The 14,668-nt window shown below is 38.9% G+C and overlaps 1 protein-coding gene across 16 annotated transcripts in view; it reads left to right on the top strand.

The window, feature by feature from the left end:
* Positions 1-14,668, top strand: part of CELF4 (CUGBP Elav-like family member 4) — a 709,508-nt gene that overhangs the window by 87,579 nt on the left and 607,261 nt on the right. For all 16 annotated transcript variants that reach the window (XR_002869810.2, XM_023944018.2, XM_023944019.2 and 13 more), the window contains exon 2: positions 3,353-3,435. Coding sequence is in view for 15 of the 16 variants with exons in the window: in XM_023944018.2 (XP_023799786.1) it covers positions 3,353-3,435 (83 nt within the window). In the remaining variant the exon portion in view is untranslated. The remainder of the gene's footprint in view (positions 1-3,352; positions 3,436-14,668) is intronic.

Genomic DNA, 14,668 nt, shown 5'->3' with positions numbered 1-14,668 from the left:
GGATGGATGGTGCAAATGTTTTGCAATGAAATATGAAGCCTTCCACCCAGAAGTCATGTTCACACCCAGACCAAACAGCTGAGGGCAAGTGAGCAGTTAAGTTGAGCTACTTAGGAGTCTACTGTGAAAAACCCTTTTTTTTTCCCACTGAAATAAGTGGTTCTGTACACAATGATGAGGTTCAGCAGGGAAAATTGATTGTTCTGAAATTGTGTTCCATCTGGGAAATCAAAATGAAAAGAAGAAAAAAAAAAAATCATAAAATAACAAAACACATTTTTTTTCTCATTTTATTTTCTCTGCAAGAAAACCCAGCATAGCTGCTCCATATGACATTATGTCAAGACTCAGTTGTTTAGGATGCTGTGTTCCATAGTGTTACCTTGAGTGTCTAGTGCTGTGTTTTCTAAGCAACATTCTCCAGGAAGGAAGAGCCCTTTGGAGGGGTCACATGGAGGCACATTGAAAGACGTAGCCTAGGAAAAATAAGAACCTGGAAGAGGTTTTACAGTTGTCATTCCATTAAACATCACAGTACAAAGTACAAAGTACAAAGTAGAGATGAATTTTGATGTTTCAGGGAGGCGGGCAGGATGGTGCAAGAAAGAATATTGCCTTTCATCCTAATGTACAAGGAGATGAAGTATAGAAATTCTTTCAGGATGGAAAAGAAGATACGTATTGTTTTATAAGAGGCCTCATATTTTTGAAAAATACCACTTTAGCTGATGGCTAATGCTGCATATGCATATGCAATCCTGTGGTAAGGAAAGGGAAGACAAAAAAATCCCCATAAACTGTCCTTTTCAAGTTCAAGTTTGAGGCCTGCTATGAACATTAATCTCTATGTTATTTCATTTGGCCACTGCTGGGATGGAACTCTTTAGTCCCCTAAGTAACCAAATCTTACTTAAAATAAACAAGATATTATTTTTCATAAAGATATTAGTTTTTACCAAACACTTGTGGGACAGATTGTAATTCGTGTACATGATGTATATGAATGAAAAGGGAAAAGGAAAAACTTCCACAGAGCACATATTTTGTCTCTGGAAAACAGGAGGGTTTTTTTGTCTGACTGTCTGAGAGAGTAGATTTCTTTTTGATTTCAAATTCTTTTAGTCTATAACACTGTGATTATTATATCAGTGATAACTGGATGCAGTCTGAGTTCTGTTTTGGGGAGTTTCATAGTTCTATCACTTTTGAGAACAGGATTGGAGAGAACTTGACAGAGGTTTCCCCCTGGGGAGAACTTGCCTCTGCGCACACACACACACACACACACACACACGGAGTGTGGAACTTGTGTGGGAATTTTCCACCTTCAGAGAAGGGTTGTCTTCTGCTTACTCGGCCTGAATTACAGTCATGGTACAGTAGGAGCTGCAGGACATTGTTACCCTGAACTGTCATCATGGCAATCACAATGAGGAGAAAAATATAGCTATCATTATGAGAGCTTTACACTGCATAGTTTATCTCTATAACAGTGTGCTATGATGTGCCTAATTAGACTGTATCAGCTGCTCCACGTCTGCTGCTAAAGGGAGACTTTCTTATTGTGTCTAGTAAACAGAGAGCTCTCAGCCTGTGATTTAGCACTGAAATTAAATTTAAGCATAGTTTCCCATTTGATTATCAGGCTATGGGTGACTTTTAAGGATCCTTTTCAATCCATTATTCCTGCTAGCTGTAAACTCTCTGTCACAATTTCTTCCTCATCTTTGGTGGATACAGACTAATTGAAAACTTGCCCAGTTAAAGTTAGAGGGGAACAAATCAAAATAATTCCAACTATGCAAACTTTTGATGATGTTCTATCTCCTTCTTTGATTGTCACCTTCTGTCTGAATCTCAGTTATTGAGACATAATAAATGTCTCAATAACTGAGATATTTCTCTTGAATAAAGAGAAAGTAACAAGACCTCCACAAAGTAATACATCATAAGAAAGAGTGAAAAAATTGTTCTTTTTCCACTTTTTCATGCCATACCATAGCTTCATTGTGAGAGTAGTAGGGTGACTTCCACATGACAATCTTTGAGGAAAAAGATGAAAATTTATGGAAAAAAATCCTGGTTTTTTGTCTATACTAATCTATTAAAAACATGTAAAAGTGTGTATTTCTTCAGTAATATTATCTAAGGAAACAATCTGGAAAAAACAGTGAACATTGCATGGAAAAAATGCTCACAGTAGCAATCAAAGCTGAATAGAAGTTTACAGTCAGGTGTTTACTCACCTGCTATGTACTTTATATATTCTTGGGGAGAGGGTGGGTGGGTTAAGATGATGTTATGGGACTTCTTTGTTTCTTTGGTAGTCTCTCTGTACTTGTGCTGTTCTTGAAAGTCATTCTCAGTTTGAGGGACATGCTGCCTGAACCTTGAAAGATATGATACCTCCATTTCAAGGAGCTGGAGACATTCTGTAGTAATTTCAGAGAAAATGTCTTCTGCATAACAAGCACTTTTTTTTTTTTTTTTTTGCTGCAGGAATTGGCAGGTTTTCAGTATACTGCAGTAAGAAGAAATAATTTGATCACATCAGACACACAACTGGAGTAAGATTTTGTAACATCAACCAGTTTTACCAAAAGGGAAGCGTAGAGTTGGGGAATGAAAGCACAGCAGGGTTCTACTTTGACAGGTCTTCAGCCTTTTTAGTTGATAAGTTAATATTTGGAAGATCCAAAGATGTAACCCATTGGTGTATCTCTGAAGTTCAAGTGACCAGTGGATCAGGGGTGTTCTTGGAGTCATTTTTTGGGCTTTGGCATGATTGTGTTTATGACTGGAAGCTAGTGAGCCCTTGCAGCAGCCAGTGCAGGGAGCTGGCTTTCTGGAGAGATGCAAAAAGAGCGATGAGTTTTGGTGGAGGTCAGGCTAAACAATAGAAATTTTCCTCTGCAATAGGAAGTCCCAAGTCCTTGTTTGCCCTTTCCTTAAAGTACTTGGTATAAAGAAAGGCGTGAGACCTTTCAGCATATGGTATCAAGGGGCTTGTTCCCAGCGTTGCTGCTGGAGCAGGAGTGGGATCTCACGCCCTATCTTGCCATCATGTGGGACCTTTGAGATCCTTAATCCTGTGCAGCCTTCTGTAGCTGACACTTAAGCATGTGTTGAAGGAAAAATAAGCACTCACAGGTACACTGTTGCTCACTTTCCACCAGGGTTCAGAGGAAGCTATGATAGTTTCATTTCTTGACTCTTACCACTGACACACTAAGGAGAGATTTTATGATTGATTTACTGGAAATGGGATGAAAGTGGTTTGTTCTATGTCTCAGTTTCAGAAGGATCTTCTCTGAAATACTGCTGTTGCTGAGGTTTTCCTTTCTCTTTGCAGGCTGTGCCTTCCTAACATACTGCGAAAGGGAGTCTGCTCTAAAGGCCCAGAGTGCACTGCATGAACAGAAGACACTGCCAGGGGTGAGTCCAGACTGATAACTTTTACTTTTTTTTTTTTTTTTTTAATGTAAAATGGGTTGCATATGGTGCTCTCTTTTCAGATTTGTAAGCATAAAGTCTCCGTTTGTTCGAATGATTCACTATTTGCATTGTGCTAATAGGATCAAGGTACCACCAACCCACCCAAATGGTTTCCATGCACAAAACTAAAAGCTTTTTGCCCTTATTGGGAGTCAGGAAATCAGTAGTCAGCTGTTTATGGACTGAACTCAACCAGTCTTACTCAGCTGAGGAGCTGCTTTAGGATTCTGACCACTACAGTGAAATATTAGAAGTCCTCACCAGGTGCTTCCTCTCACTACTTTTCTTCTCTGAAGAAGCAAGCAAGGTTTTGGCAGCAAGAAATCAAGAAACAGATCACATTATTGAGTTATCACAGAATGAAAACATATTCCTGATGACAAAGTGGTTTGACTCAGTTACTTTAGTATTCAAGCAGCTGTAGCAGATTGGAAAGGCGGTGAGACAAGGAGAAAAGAGAGAGAGGAAAGACGCACACAAGATAATGAGGAAAATTATTCACATGAGCAAGATCTAAGGTTCAGACAACACAAGCAGAACTAAAAATAGAATCAGCATTATGTGGGGAAGACCTGCCCTGCTGGGATGGGTTTCTAGTTAAGCGGTTACCCGGGGGAGGGAGAGAGACTATTTAGATTCAGCCGGAGTATGTGGATTGGGAACAGCCAAGTGTTAGCTGGAATGGGGCTGGTTTCATAAAGACCAGGAGCCAGTGATCACCTAACTGAGAGTGGGCTTCTGAGGGCTCCAGATCTATCCAAAAAGTCTGTCTTTATTAGCTGGGGCTGAATGATTAATTCCTGTGTATCTGTGACCTACCTTTCCACCAGATCTAAGGCACATCCCTTGCTCTGTGTTCTGAGGAAAGTGTTGATTCTGCTCTGCTTGTTTCCATCATCCTGGGTCTATTTACCTATTTCTAAGCCACCTTGCCAGTATGGAGATGCCCACGCACTTGCTCATCTACATCTATCTTTGCTTAAAAGGCCGTACCTTATGCAAATATATACATACTTCATTGCCTAAAAATATTTCTGTCAGCTGACAACTCCCTCTGAATTATTTTTTTTTTCTAGAAACTCCTTAGCAGCAGATTGAAAGTAACTTCAGTCTTGGGAGGGGGGGGTGTGTTGAGTTCTTCTTCCTCCTCCCACTTCCAATGTTTTCTTTTTGTTTCTCTCTTTTCTGAATGATAAAACTGGATTAAAAAAAAAAAAAAAAAAAAAAAGGGAATATATTGAATAAGGATGTTTCAGGTAACATTTGAACAGAAAGTTTCTGAAATATGCTTGAAATAAAATATGTATTTAATCAAAACTAGAGATGTGATGAATCAGGTGCTGTGTATTTCAAAATGACTAACTGCAATTCCAGATTTTCCACTGAGACTGTTCACTCTTCTCATTAGGAGCGAGATCATTCTCTTGAACATGGAATTCTATCTTCTCTATGAGTTTAAAATCTCATCCTGAAATTGTATGACGATAATACCTTCAAGAATACAGTGGGTCGCTTAGATTGAGGACTCAAGTGTTGAAGAGAGAGGGCAAGGGATGATTTAAGATTTTATTTTTTTTCCTAAATTCTTCATGTGTTCAGAGTTCTGAATCTCAATCTCTGTGTTAGAGACTTCAAATCACAAAAGTCTTAAAGTCAAAACTATTTTCTTGGACAGTGGTAGAATTCATCCAACTTTTGTTTTAGGATCAAGACTTCCTTCAAAGGCTGCACTGACTGGTTCTAGATTACAGGGAAACAATTTCTTCCTTGGTTTGTGCACTTTCTGTTACATATACTCCATACTGCCTCTAGAAGGCTTTTTTTTTGCTTCCTTATACACTCTCAGGAGACACATCAGGACCTCACTGAACTGTGAACAGTGAGTCCTCTATCTAAAAGAGCAACCAGGTTTCACAGAGTTCTGAACACTGATTTTCCCATCCCTTTCATTTCCAGTTCTATTTGTCTCAGGATAAAGGTTTTACTTTCCACCAGAAAACCCTCTTCATGCAGCTTTCTGCCAAGTTTCTGAACTCATCCTCTGAATGATGTCACTGTAGTTTATTTAAGGAAGCCAGGCTTGTCTCTTGATAAAGTATCATGCCTGGATACTGTTTTATGGTTCCTATCTGAGTAGCAGAGAATTATTTATGACTTACCTGACTGTTCTTGATAACATGCACCAAAAATATCAACCATAGTTCATCACCATAAAGTAAGAGACACTTTTAAGGTCAGAGGTCTAAGTCCTTATTCACGTAAGTTCACAAATGAGATGTATATAACATCTTCTCTTGACGCTCCACTGTCTGTGACACAAACAGCACGATGAGTAGCCATCAAAAACAATTAACAGGCATGGTATAGTTAAAAATAAATAGTACTAGACTAAGTCATTCTTTCCTATTCCCTGGTAAACTGTACAGTTCCTTGCTCTTGCAATATTGCGGTTTATATTCTTTGTATTATAAAACACAGAACTGAGTAATTCTTAATAATATGCACATGAATGGTAATGTATGGAAATGGTGAGGCATGAGGAGGTTTTGTCCAGATTCAGATGCCTTGCCTCTCAGCTATGCATCACTTTGTTTTTAGTGAAGTGGCTACATGCACATATTTTACAGTAATTACTTTCTGGATGTGCTTTGTAAGATGACAGAAATATGTTTCACATATTTCTATGTTATATGTAGGACATAAACTCATCTTGTGGAATAATCAAAAGACTTCCAAGCAGGTATGTGTTGATTAATGAAGTCTTTATGGAACTTTGTTTTTGGGTGGGAAGGAATCATGATAGATATTTTGAAGCAACTAGAATGGAATGCAAACCATAAAACTATCACTTGGGTCTTCTTCATCTGAATGAGTAAATTAGGTTCTTTTGGGGAGTTTGAAATTGTTCTGTCCACAATGGAAGGCTAATGTAGCACAGTGTATATGTATGTGTAAAGAGCACTTTGTGATTGTTGGACAATTCAGATTGTAGTGTTTACTTGTGATTGTTTATTTTACGTATAATAGAGTGGCTGGATGATGAAGTATATTAGTTCTTTAATAATTTATAGAAATGCTTTGATGTTGCAGTAATTACATTAAAGGTCACATATCAAAGGTAATTTGGTTGAGCAGCTGTGATGGTTTCTCAGAAGCAATCAATATTGCTGTCCATGGCGCTGATTTCACCAAGGGGACTGCCAGATTAAAGGAGGCTTATTACCAGACAGACAGACACGGGGGAAATCAAGAACAGATTGGAGAGATGCACTATTCTTTTTCCTCACCTATAATTAACACTGTTCACCATAATCTGTGCTAATCCTTCATAGTGGGAAACCACCTTTTTTTTCTTTTCTTTTTTTTTTTAAACTTGTGTTATAAAAAGTGAATTAAGGCAAGGGAGTGTAATTTGGGGAGCAGGAGAGAGAATTAGAGAAAGTAAAAGTTGATTCACCCCTTGGATTTCTGATGCTGATATATCCCACAATGATAAAATGCAGTATCAAAATCACAGGCCATGGTCCTGAGGAAAGCAAGGCAAGGGGGGGAAAGTGATCTAGACAACGACAGTGCAAAGTATGGGAGAATTATATGCCTGCAGATTTTGTATAATATTAACTATTTGCCCCACAAAGCTCCACAGGAAATGAAATCAGGGAAATAAAATTATGTTTTAAGTGTAGTCATTTTGATTACAAATTATAGTGAAGCGAACTTTTTCTCCCCTTTCTTTTTTCTTTCTCAAGTGAATGGCAGAGGATAATGCTGAGAAATGTAATTACGCTATCAAGATCTACTTTTATTTATAGCACAAATAAACTGAGCTCTCGTATGATAAGCACAGCAGCATTTTTCTTCCCCCAGTTCCTTGTGGCTCTCTCAGGCAACGGGAGAGAGCAGTCCATGTATACTTGGTTGGAGGCACTGTCTCTTTGCATAATGTTAAAACCTTCCTGTAAGACTTGCAAAGAATAACTATGAAATTAAGTATGTATGAAACTGTTAACCTCAGCAATCTGCAGGGCTTGTTCAGTCTGGGAAATAGGCTGGGTTTTCTTACTGTATCTATTCCTCTTGAAAGAGACAGTGGTACTACTGGTATGCTAAATTTCTCAGTGCGTAACATAATTAGTTTTCTCCCTAACGGTTCTGATATTCTTTGTCTCTTCTTGCCATCTAGAGAAAATGCATTGTTTTATTCATCATATGCAAAAATGTGCATCTTTAACATTAGAAGACAGGTGAGCTCATAAAACTCAAACACATTTTTTAAAAAAAACAAAAACCATATCTTATTACAGTTCCCCACAATTTTTTTTTCTCAATTTTTTGTTTGTTAGTTTGTTTTTGTTTTGTTGGCTTTTTTGTTTATTTTTGTTATTTGTTTGTTTGGTTGGTTTTTTGTATAAAAAAGATTTTTCCAATATTACTGGTCTAACCTGACTTAAAATTTTATGTATAAGAGGAAAGACACCTGAGAACAGAGGCGAGGAGGGAGGGTACCTTGCAAGGTACTGGCCTCTCTTAAATTTATGTAAGAAGGCTTAAATGAGACATAAGTGTCATGTGGGCTTCAAAAGCCCTGCACATATAACATGGATTTCACTGTTTAAGCAGACATTGAAATTTTACTGTCTTATTGTCTTTTTTTTTTTTTTTAATGTTTCAAAGCTTTTTTCCAAAAGCTTGTTAGAAAACCATTTAACCACATATCACCCTGCACACTGTGTCGTGCCAAAAATGGTATTATATTCCCACAACTTCCCATTTCAGAAGTTTTTCCCTACTGATGTAAATTGCAATTTGGTCAGCAGTGGTAGGCTGGATGGGTTCCATTGATTAAAGTAGCCTGCTGAACGCACAGCCTGCTCACCATGCCCTTTAGATTTTGAAAGAAAACACATTTAATTGTTCCCTTGGGAGAAACATGTCTGTTTTCTGAAGTTAAAAATGAAGATGAAAAGGAATAAAACCAGATTTGAGGTAAAAGATTTGGGAAGGAAAAAAAAAAAAAAAAAAGAAGAAGAAATACATAAAAAAAATCCCCAGTCCTTCAGAAGTTCTCCTGAAATTCTCTCTTTAAGATCTTTGGATGTCAATGTCATGCTTAAAGTGATATTTATTTTTTTTTTACACCTGTTTTTTTTCCTTCTGAGTGACCAGCTAGTAAAAGTACTTTTGGATCTCGCTTTGGATAAAGCAGGACAGAGGAGAGGAAGAGGAAGCTATATGCACTTTCTATTTGCTAAAACCCCCTGTAGTTTGACACTGCTGTTCTGTTCACCAGATGAGATGAAACACCTGGGTCCTATCTGCTTGGTAAACATTAAAGTTCCATTTCACTAGTTAAAGATTGGCTTCTGTATCCCTATAAGGCAGCCTCTAGAATACAAAGTAAACTCTCTCGCTGCTACCCAGTCCAAAGAGCTTTGCAGAGACAGAGCACGGTGCCAGCATCCTGACAGAGCCAGCGTGTTGGCTGCACACTGTTATCTCAGCTGAGACTGGTGTGCTCATCACGTTTGTGGTGGCTAACCACACTCAGCCTGAGATGAAAAATGGGAAAAGGCTTCCCAGTCACACCTGAGATTTGGTGGCAATTGAAAATGATGTGCAAAAGAATAAATTATAAAGGTAGCATTGTTTTGTCTTTTTAATTTGATGCCTTTTGGATCTCAGAGGATGATTTCCAAGTTATTCAACAAAAGCTTTTGCTGGACCTTCATTTGCTTTATGTGTTACTCAATGACAACTTTTCTCTCTGACGTGTCTGCCATAGGAGGATCAATCTAATTTTATGTACAACTGTAAAGATGAATGATAAGTAGAAAGGATTCAGGCAAGTACAAGCTGAATAAATTATAAAGGGCAAATGATGACAGGACTGGGGGTCCCTAGAGACAGTGATATGATAACAGAAACTAAAGACGAATTTATGATGGATGTAGTTAGCATGTACTGAGGCTGTTAATTCTTCAGGGTAGTTTTACAACTTCTTGTGATTGGAGCAATCAAAGTATTTCATTTTAAAGAGATGCTGTATATTTTCACTTGTCTGTTCTGCATATTTGTATGTATGTCCTCATTTACATGCATAGCAGTAAACTCCCATAGGCGAGTCAAGCTTACCTCCCATCAAAGGACCCCTATTCTCCAAACCATAATGCCACTGTTTATGCATAAATAAATAGATAATGTGTAACGATTTGAGGGCAAAGCTGGATGTCAGGGAAAAAAAAAAAGTTTCCATTTTCATAGAGCACAGCAATCAAAATTTTTTAGGCCCTGCAAGTAGCTGAGCACCTCCAGCTACTTTCAAAACCAAGCCTAGGGATTGAGTTAGTGCAAAGATCTCTGATGAAAAATTATGCATAACAAGTTTCAGGTAGGTCAAATTTTGGGCTTAAGCTGCTTTAAGAGCAGCTGATGCAGCATCATAAAGTTAGAAGCAAATCTGATCTCAGAGCAGTTCTTGATTGCATTTCATTCATACTCTTATTTCTAACTCTTGTTCCTTATTATTAAGAATATTTGCATGAAAATGATCTTTTTTCCTTCCTCTGAAGGGTTGTCTCTTGTCTGTGAGTAATGCTTACTCTGGCCTACATTTGTGAATACCATGGGCTGGATTCTGACTTCATTTACACAAGTGTAAATCAGCAATGATCTGATTGAGGTCAAGGGATTTATATGGTGTAGGAAAGAGCAGACTCAGCTATATTTGTCACTGCTGAAATGATGTCATCGTGAAAAGTACCGTAGCTCTAAATGGGGAAACATATTTTTACCAAGAATCTTTGCATGCGAATACATGATCTCACAGAACACTGAGCATCCCTGACACCTGCTGGGCCCTTCAATAGTTCCCACAGCCCTTTAGCCAGGGATGGGTTCCAGCCCCCAAACTGTAAAAATTAAAGATGGTTGGTGTCTTGGTGTTTCCACAGTGTTAACTATTAGATACTAATGAACCCTAGAGCATTTGAATTGCCAGTTGTTCTTCCCAGTTGTTCTGGTTCGGCAATGGTGGGATGCACCCAGGAATAACTTGCAAGCAGTAAACCTTCATTCCTCATCCCATGTTCCCAGACACAGAGAGACAGAGGAAGAGAACAGACAACCTTTACCTTTTCATTTTTTCAGTCATATGGGTGATAGTGTGTGACATTACCTAGGCCAGGAGTTATTGTTCAGAGGCTAATCTTTCCATAAGCACCCACTTCCTATATTTGCACTACAAAGTCTGTGATGGTTGCAATCCGCAAGGCCACTGTAAGTTTCTAGCAAAGCACTTAGTAGAAGATCCTGTATAATTATGTGATTTGGATTTCTCCCTGGGGTGATATGCCACCTATACTATAGCTTTACCAGCTGTGCTACTCATAGCCTATCCTGGTGTGAACTGTCTGCCTGATGTTTTTCATGCTGTGTATACATCCCTTAAAATCCTTCAGATACTCAGTGACAATAATTTTTTTTTTGTTTTTGTTTTTTTTGTTAAATAAAAGGGCTGAAGGCTATGCACAAGAGTGATGGATCAGAAATGTATGTCTGCCACCAGAATCATTATCTTTGAAACACACAGACCTGTGTCTTCACCTAATTTAATTTAAATAGTCTATATAGAAGCAATGAAAACATGAAAACATGGACTTGAATGCTGTGGAGTAACTGCATTCCATGACTGTAATTCCTGGTGGGCAGCTCTACAGTAAGGACTTGAATCTTGCCCGAAATATTATTTCTGGTAGCTCTACTTATGTATGTAGGTTAAGAACATCTATGCTTGTTGAAAACATTTCAGTTGCAGAATAGACAGCCTGCCAGCCTTACCATGTGAAATCCATCCACTGCCTGCAGATCCTTTAAAAAAAAGGATGTGTTTCCTGCATTAAATAATCTAAGAGCATGATTTGTGCATTAAACATAAAACTGTTCTTTAAGTTAAGGACTCCCTGTAAAGAACTATCTGAGCTGGAATGCTTTTGGGAGCAGCAGAAACTGTCCCATCTCTCTGCTTACGAATAACTTCTGATAGGACTTGACGTGATGTAACCCATTTAGCTGCCGTGTTTCCCTTCTGCTGCGCTCTTCCTCTGGCAGGGAGAAAGTGGTGGGAAGTGACTGACCATGAGATTGCACTATCAGTTGAGGAGAGCAGGTATCTGAAGTGATTTTGCTCTCTTGAGTAGCTGCAGTGAGAAACTTAGAGTGGCACCGCATGTATGAGCTGCTGCACTTGGCAGGTTCCCAGCAATGTCAAATCTCTCTGATTAGTTTCTGTAAGTACAAGGACAAAATTAAGCCTAACCTATTTTTCAAAGAAGAAATGTGCATTTCCCATTTTTCTCTTTAATGGGAACTTCTTATATCTTGTGTCCCATGTTTTTTTTCCCCTCCCCTTCCCACCATGTCACGTCTTTAAAAAAAAAAAGTTTGTTAAAATACAATTTCTTGTAAAAACATGTGCCTTCAAATTTCTTTGATTTCTGTAACGTATTTTGACCTTGATATGCATTCATTTTCAGCACCAAATGAATACTATAGTGCTAAAATGAAGTTGTTCTCTTACTTTCCCTTAGGTACGGTAAACCACAGTACTAAAATCCTCTGCTACTTTCTAGTGTGTATTTTCTTCCACATGTTGCAAAAAATTAGTGTTTTGATCTCTGGCTTTGTAGGCAGGTTTTGACAGAGCAAGTTTTGTCCAGCTATAACTAATCCATTCCAAGCTCAGGTTGTTCCTTCAAACAGATGGAGAAAATTTATTTTTCTCTTGTTCTTAGAATGGCTCAGTAATTTCTATGCTACTGTATTGACTTTGCACGGTAAATATGTAACTGATAAGACATGCTGGCGTGAGTTTCTGATTTCATTTACAGCTTTGATCAGTGGAAGAGCACTTTGTTTTCAAGGTGGTAAAACTGGAATCAGTTTTTCTTGGTCTTTTTATTTATGGCTAGCTTACTGTAAAGATCTTCTTCCTTGGTAAACATTTGAGGTGTTGCTTCTGTCTTTTAGGTTACTTTGCAATGTCCTTTCTCAATGAAGTCATGCTAATTGTCTGCTGTCTGGCCGAGCATCATTTTCTCCTTTTCTCCTACATCCCATCTCATCCTGCACGTCTGTCCTTGCCATCTCTTATCTCCTTTGTAGATTTGCTGGAAACATTACCCTGTGTTCCCATAATGCCTGCTTGGTGAAATGAGTTGAGATTACAGCTCTGAGGAGGAACACTCTGCTTCCCAACTACTTCTGCCTGGGAGAGCACATATTTTTTCCAGACAAAGGGAGAGACTCAGATTACTGATCATTTCCATGTTTTGTGATGCCACATGTATATAGATTGCAGAGTTGGCTTGTCCTAAACCTGATGTCTCTTGAAATTATGAGGTTTAGTGTATATGAGCTTTTCAGTGTAAATTCATGTCGCCCAAGAGAAACAAGGCAGCCAGGAGAGGGTTGTATGGGCTGTGTTCTCTTGTTTGTTCTTCCTCAGAGCAACTGGGGAGTGACTGGGGACTGATTTCTGTGTCTGTGTTTATCCTGCACAGGGAAAGGGAGTGGGATTTACAGGGGGTGAACCTTTCAAACCTTTCAGGGTACCTGTTTGTTTGGTAGCAGCCTGCTGCTCCCACCTTGGTTTTTTTTTCTACCACTGCATCTTCACATTGCTTGACATGACTCACGCTTTCACCTGGGAGAGGAGAGGCTGAGACACTCCTGGGGAAGCTGGGCATGTGTTGCTAGCATTCAACAAGCACAGAGCTTCTGAGAGGAGCCTGAGAAAATGCTGATATTTGAGGGCTTCGTATGTGGGTTTTTTTGGAATCCACAGTACAAGTTCTACAAATGTGGATACACTACAAAGAGTACAAAAGTGACACCCTTCAAAGACAGTGTCTCATGTCCCAGTGGAGGTCCCAAATTTATGAATATTGCTATGTGTTCCTCTTTCATTTTTAGTCAATTAAGCTTTAAACATTTCTACCAGCACTCTGAACCCAACCTGCCACAGCACAATGATAATGCTTCTAAAGTGAGCCTGTCCAAACTAATTTCATTGTCCTTGTTGAGTGAAGTGCAACCATTAAGCAGACAGCACAAATGGGTCCAGATAAATCGAGTATTTACAATTATTTCAGTTTGGATAATCTAATGTGATATTCACTGTGCAGCTAAGAATTATGTTTCTCAGTGAGGAGGGGCTGTCATTCAGTACTCTTGTTGGCTGGATGCAAATTCAGAGTAACTCCATGTGCTCTTGCAGAGTTTAAGCTTCTTTACATCAGTGCAGCTCAAATGAGAATCTTGTCCTCTTTCTGTAGATGCCCTATAAATCTGAGTCCCTTCAGCTGTGCTTGCACTTTAGAGATACAGCCAAGGGAGCCAGAAGGTCATTTTTTTTTCCTTTTTTAAAAAAAAAATATGTATTTTTTTTAAATTTTTTTTTTCCCTAGGCCAGGGTTATGTTGTTGAACTCACTCACTTTAGGGAATCCAGCTTTCTCTGAGTGCCTCTTCACTCTCCAGCACTGAAACACTGACTGACAACTTGAGTTACCCTCCAGATCTGGCATTGCTTCTGACTTTCTGAGTAGCGCTGCAATCGGATCTCCTCTTTATGGGTGCCTCTCTTTCTTGGTATTAACACCTTGTGGCTGTGCCCTGCCTTTCTACCAATTCCAGCTGAAAACTCATAGCAATCCTGCTTGAAAGGCAAGGGATTTATACCAGCATATTGACATTAAAAGGCAGATTGCTGCTACGTTCTGCTTCATTTCTTTGCAGGATACATCACTTCTCGTTCCCTCCTCCCAGTCCCCCCCTCTGCTCAAGCAGAGCACACTGTGTTGCTGGGCAATTTTCACCATCTTAATCACATTTGGGCCCAGTGTTTTTCCTGCAGACCCTGGAGTGTGCAATGCTTAGGCCTTGGTTATTAGTTTACACAATATATGAAGCCCATTAGAAGAGGATAATCAGGGCTTGGAGAAGGCCACCTCACTCGTTATCTGAGGAGGTTATGTTAAGCCTCTGTAGTTATTAATCATACTTTCCCATGCAGATAGCTGAAGATTAAGAGTCACATTTATCCTCTTTGATCCTCATTCTTTCGCACTGATGTGCAAACGCTCTTTATAATCGTTGTTATTATGGTTATTCATAGC

Source organism: Cyanistes caeruleus, chromosome Z (assembly GCF_971803275.1).
Source record: "Cyanistes caeruleus chromosome Z, bCyaCae1.hap1.1, whole genome shotgun sequence".
NCBI classification, from domain to species: Eukaryota; Metazoa; Chordata; class Aves; order Passeriformes; family Paridae; genus Cyanistes; species Cyanistes caeruleus.
This window is presented reverse-complemented; position numbering and strand designations above follow the sequence as displayed.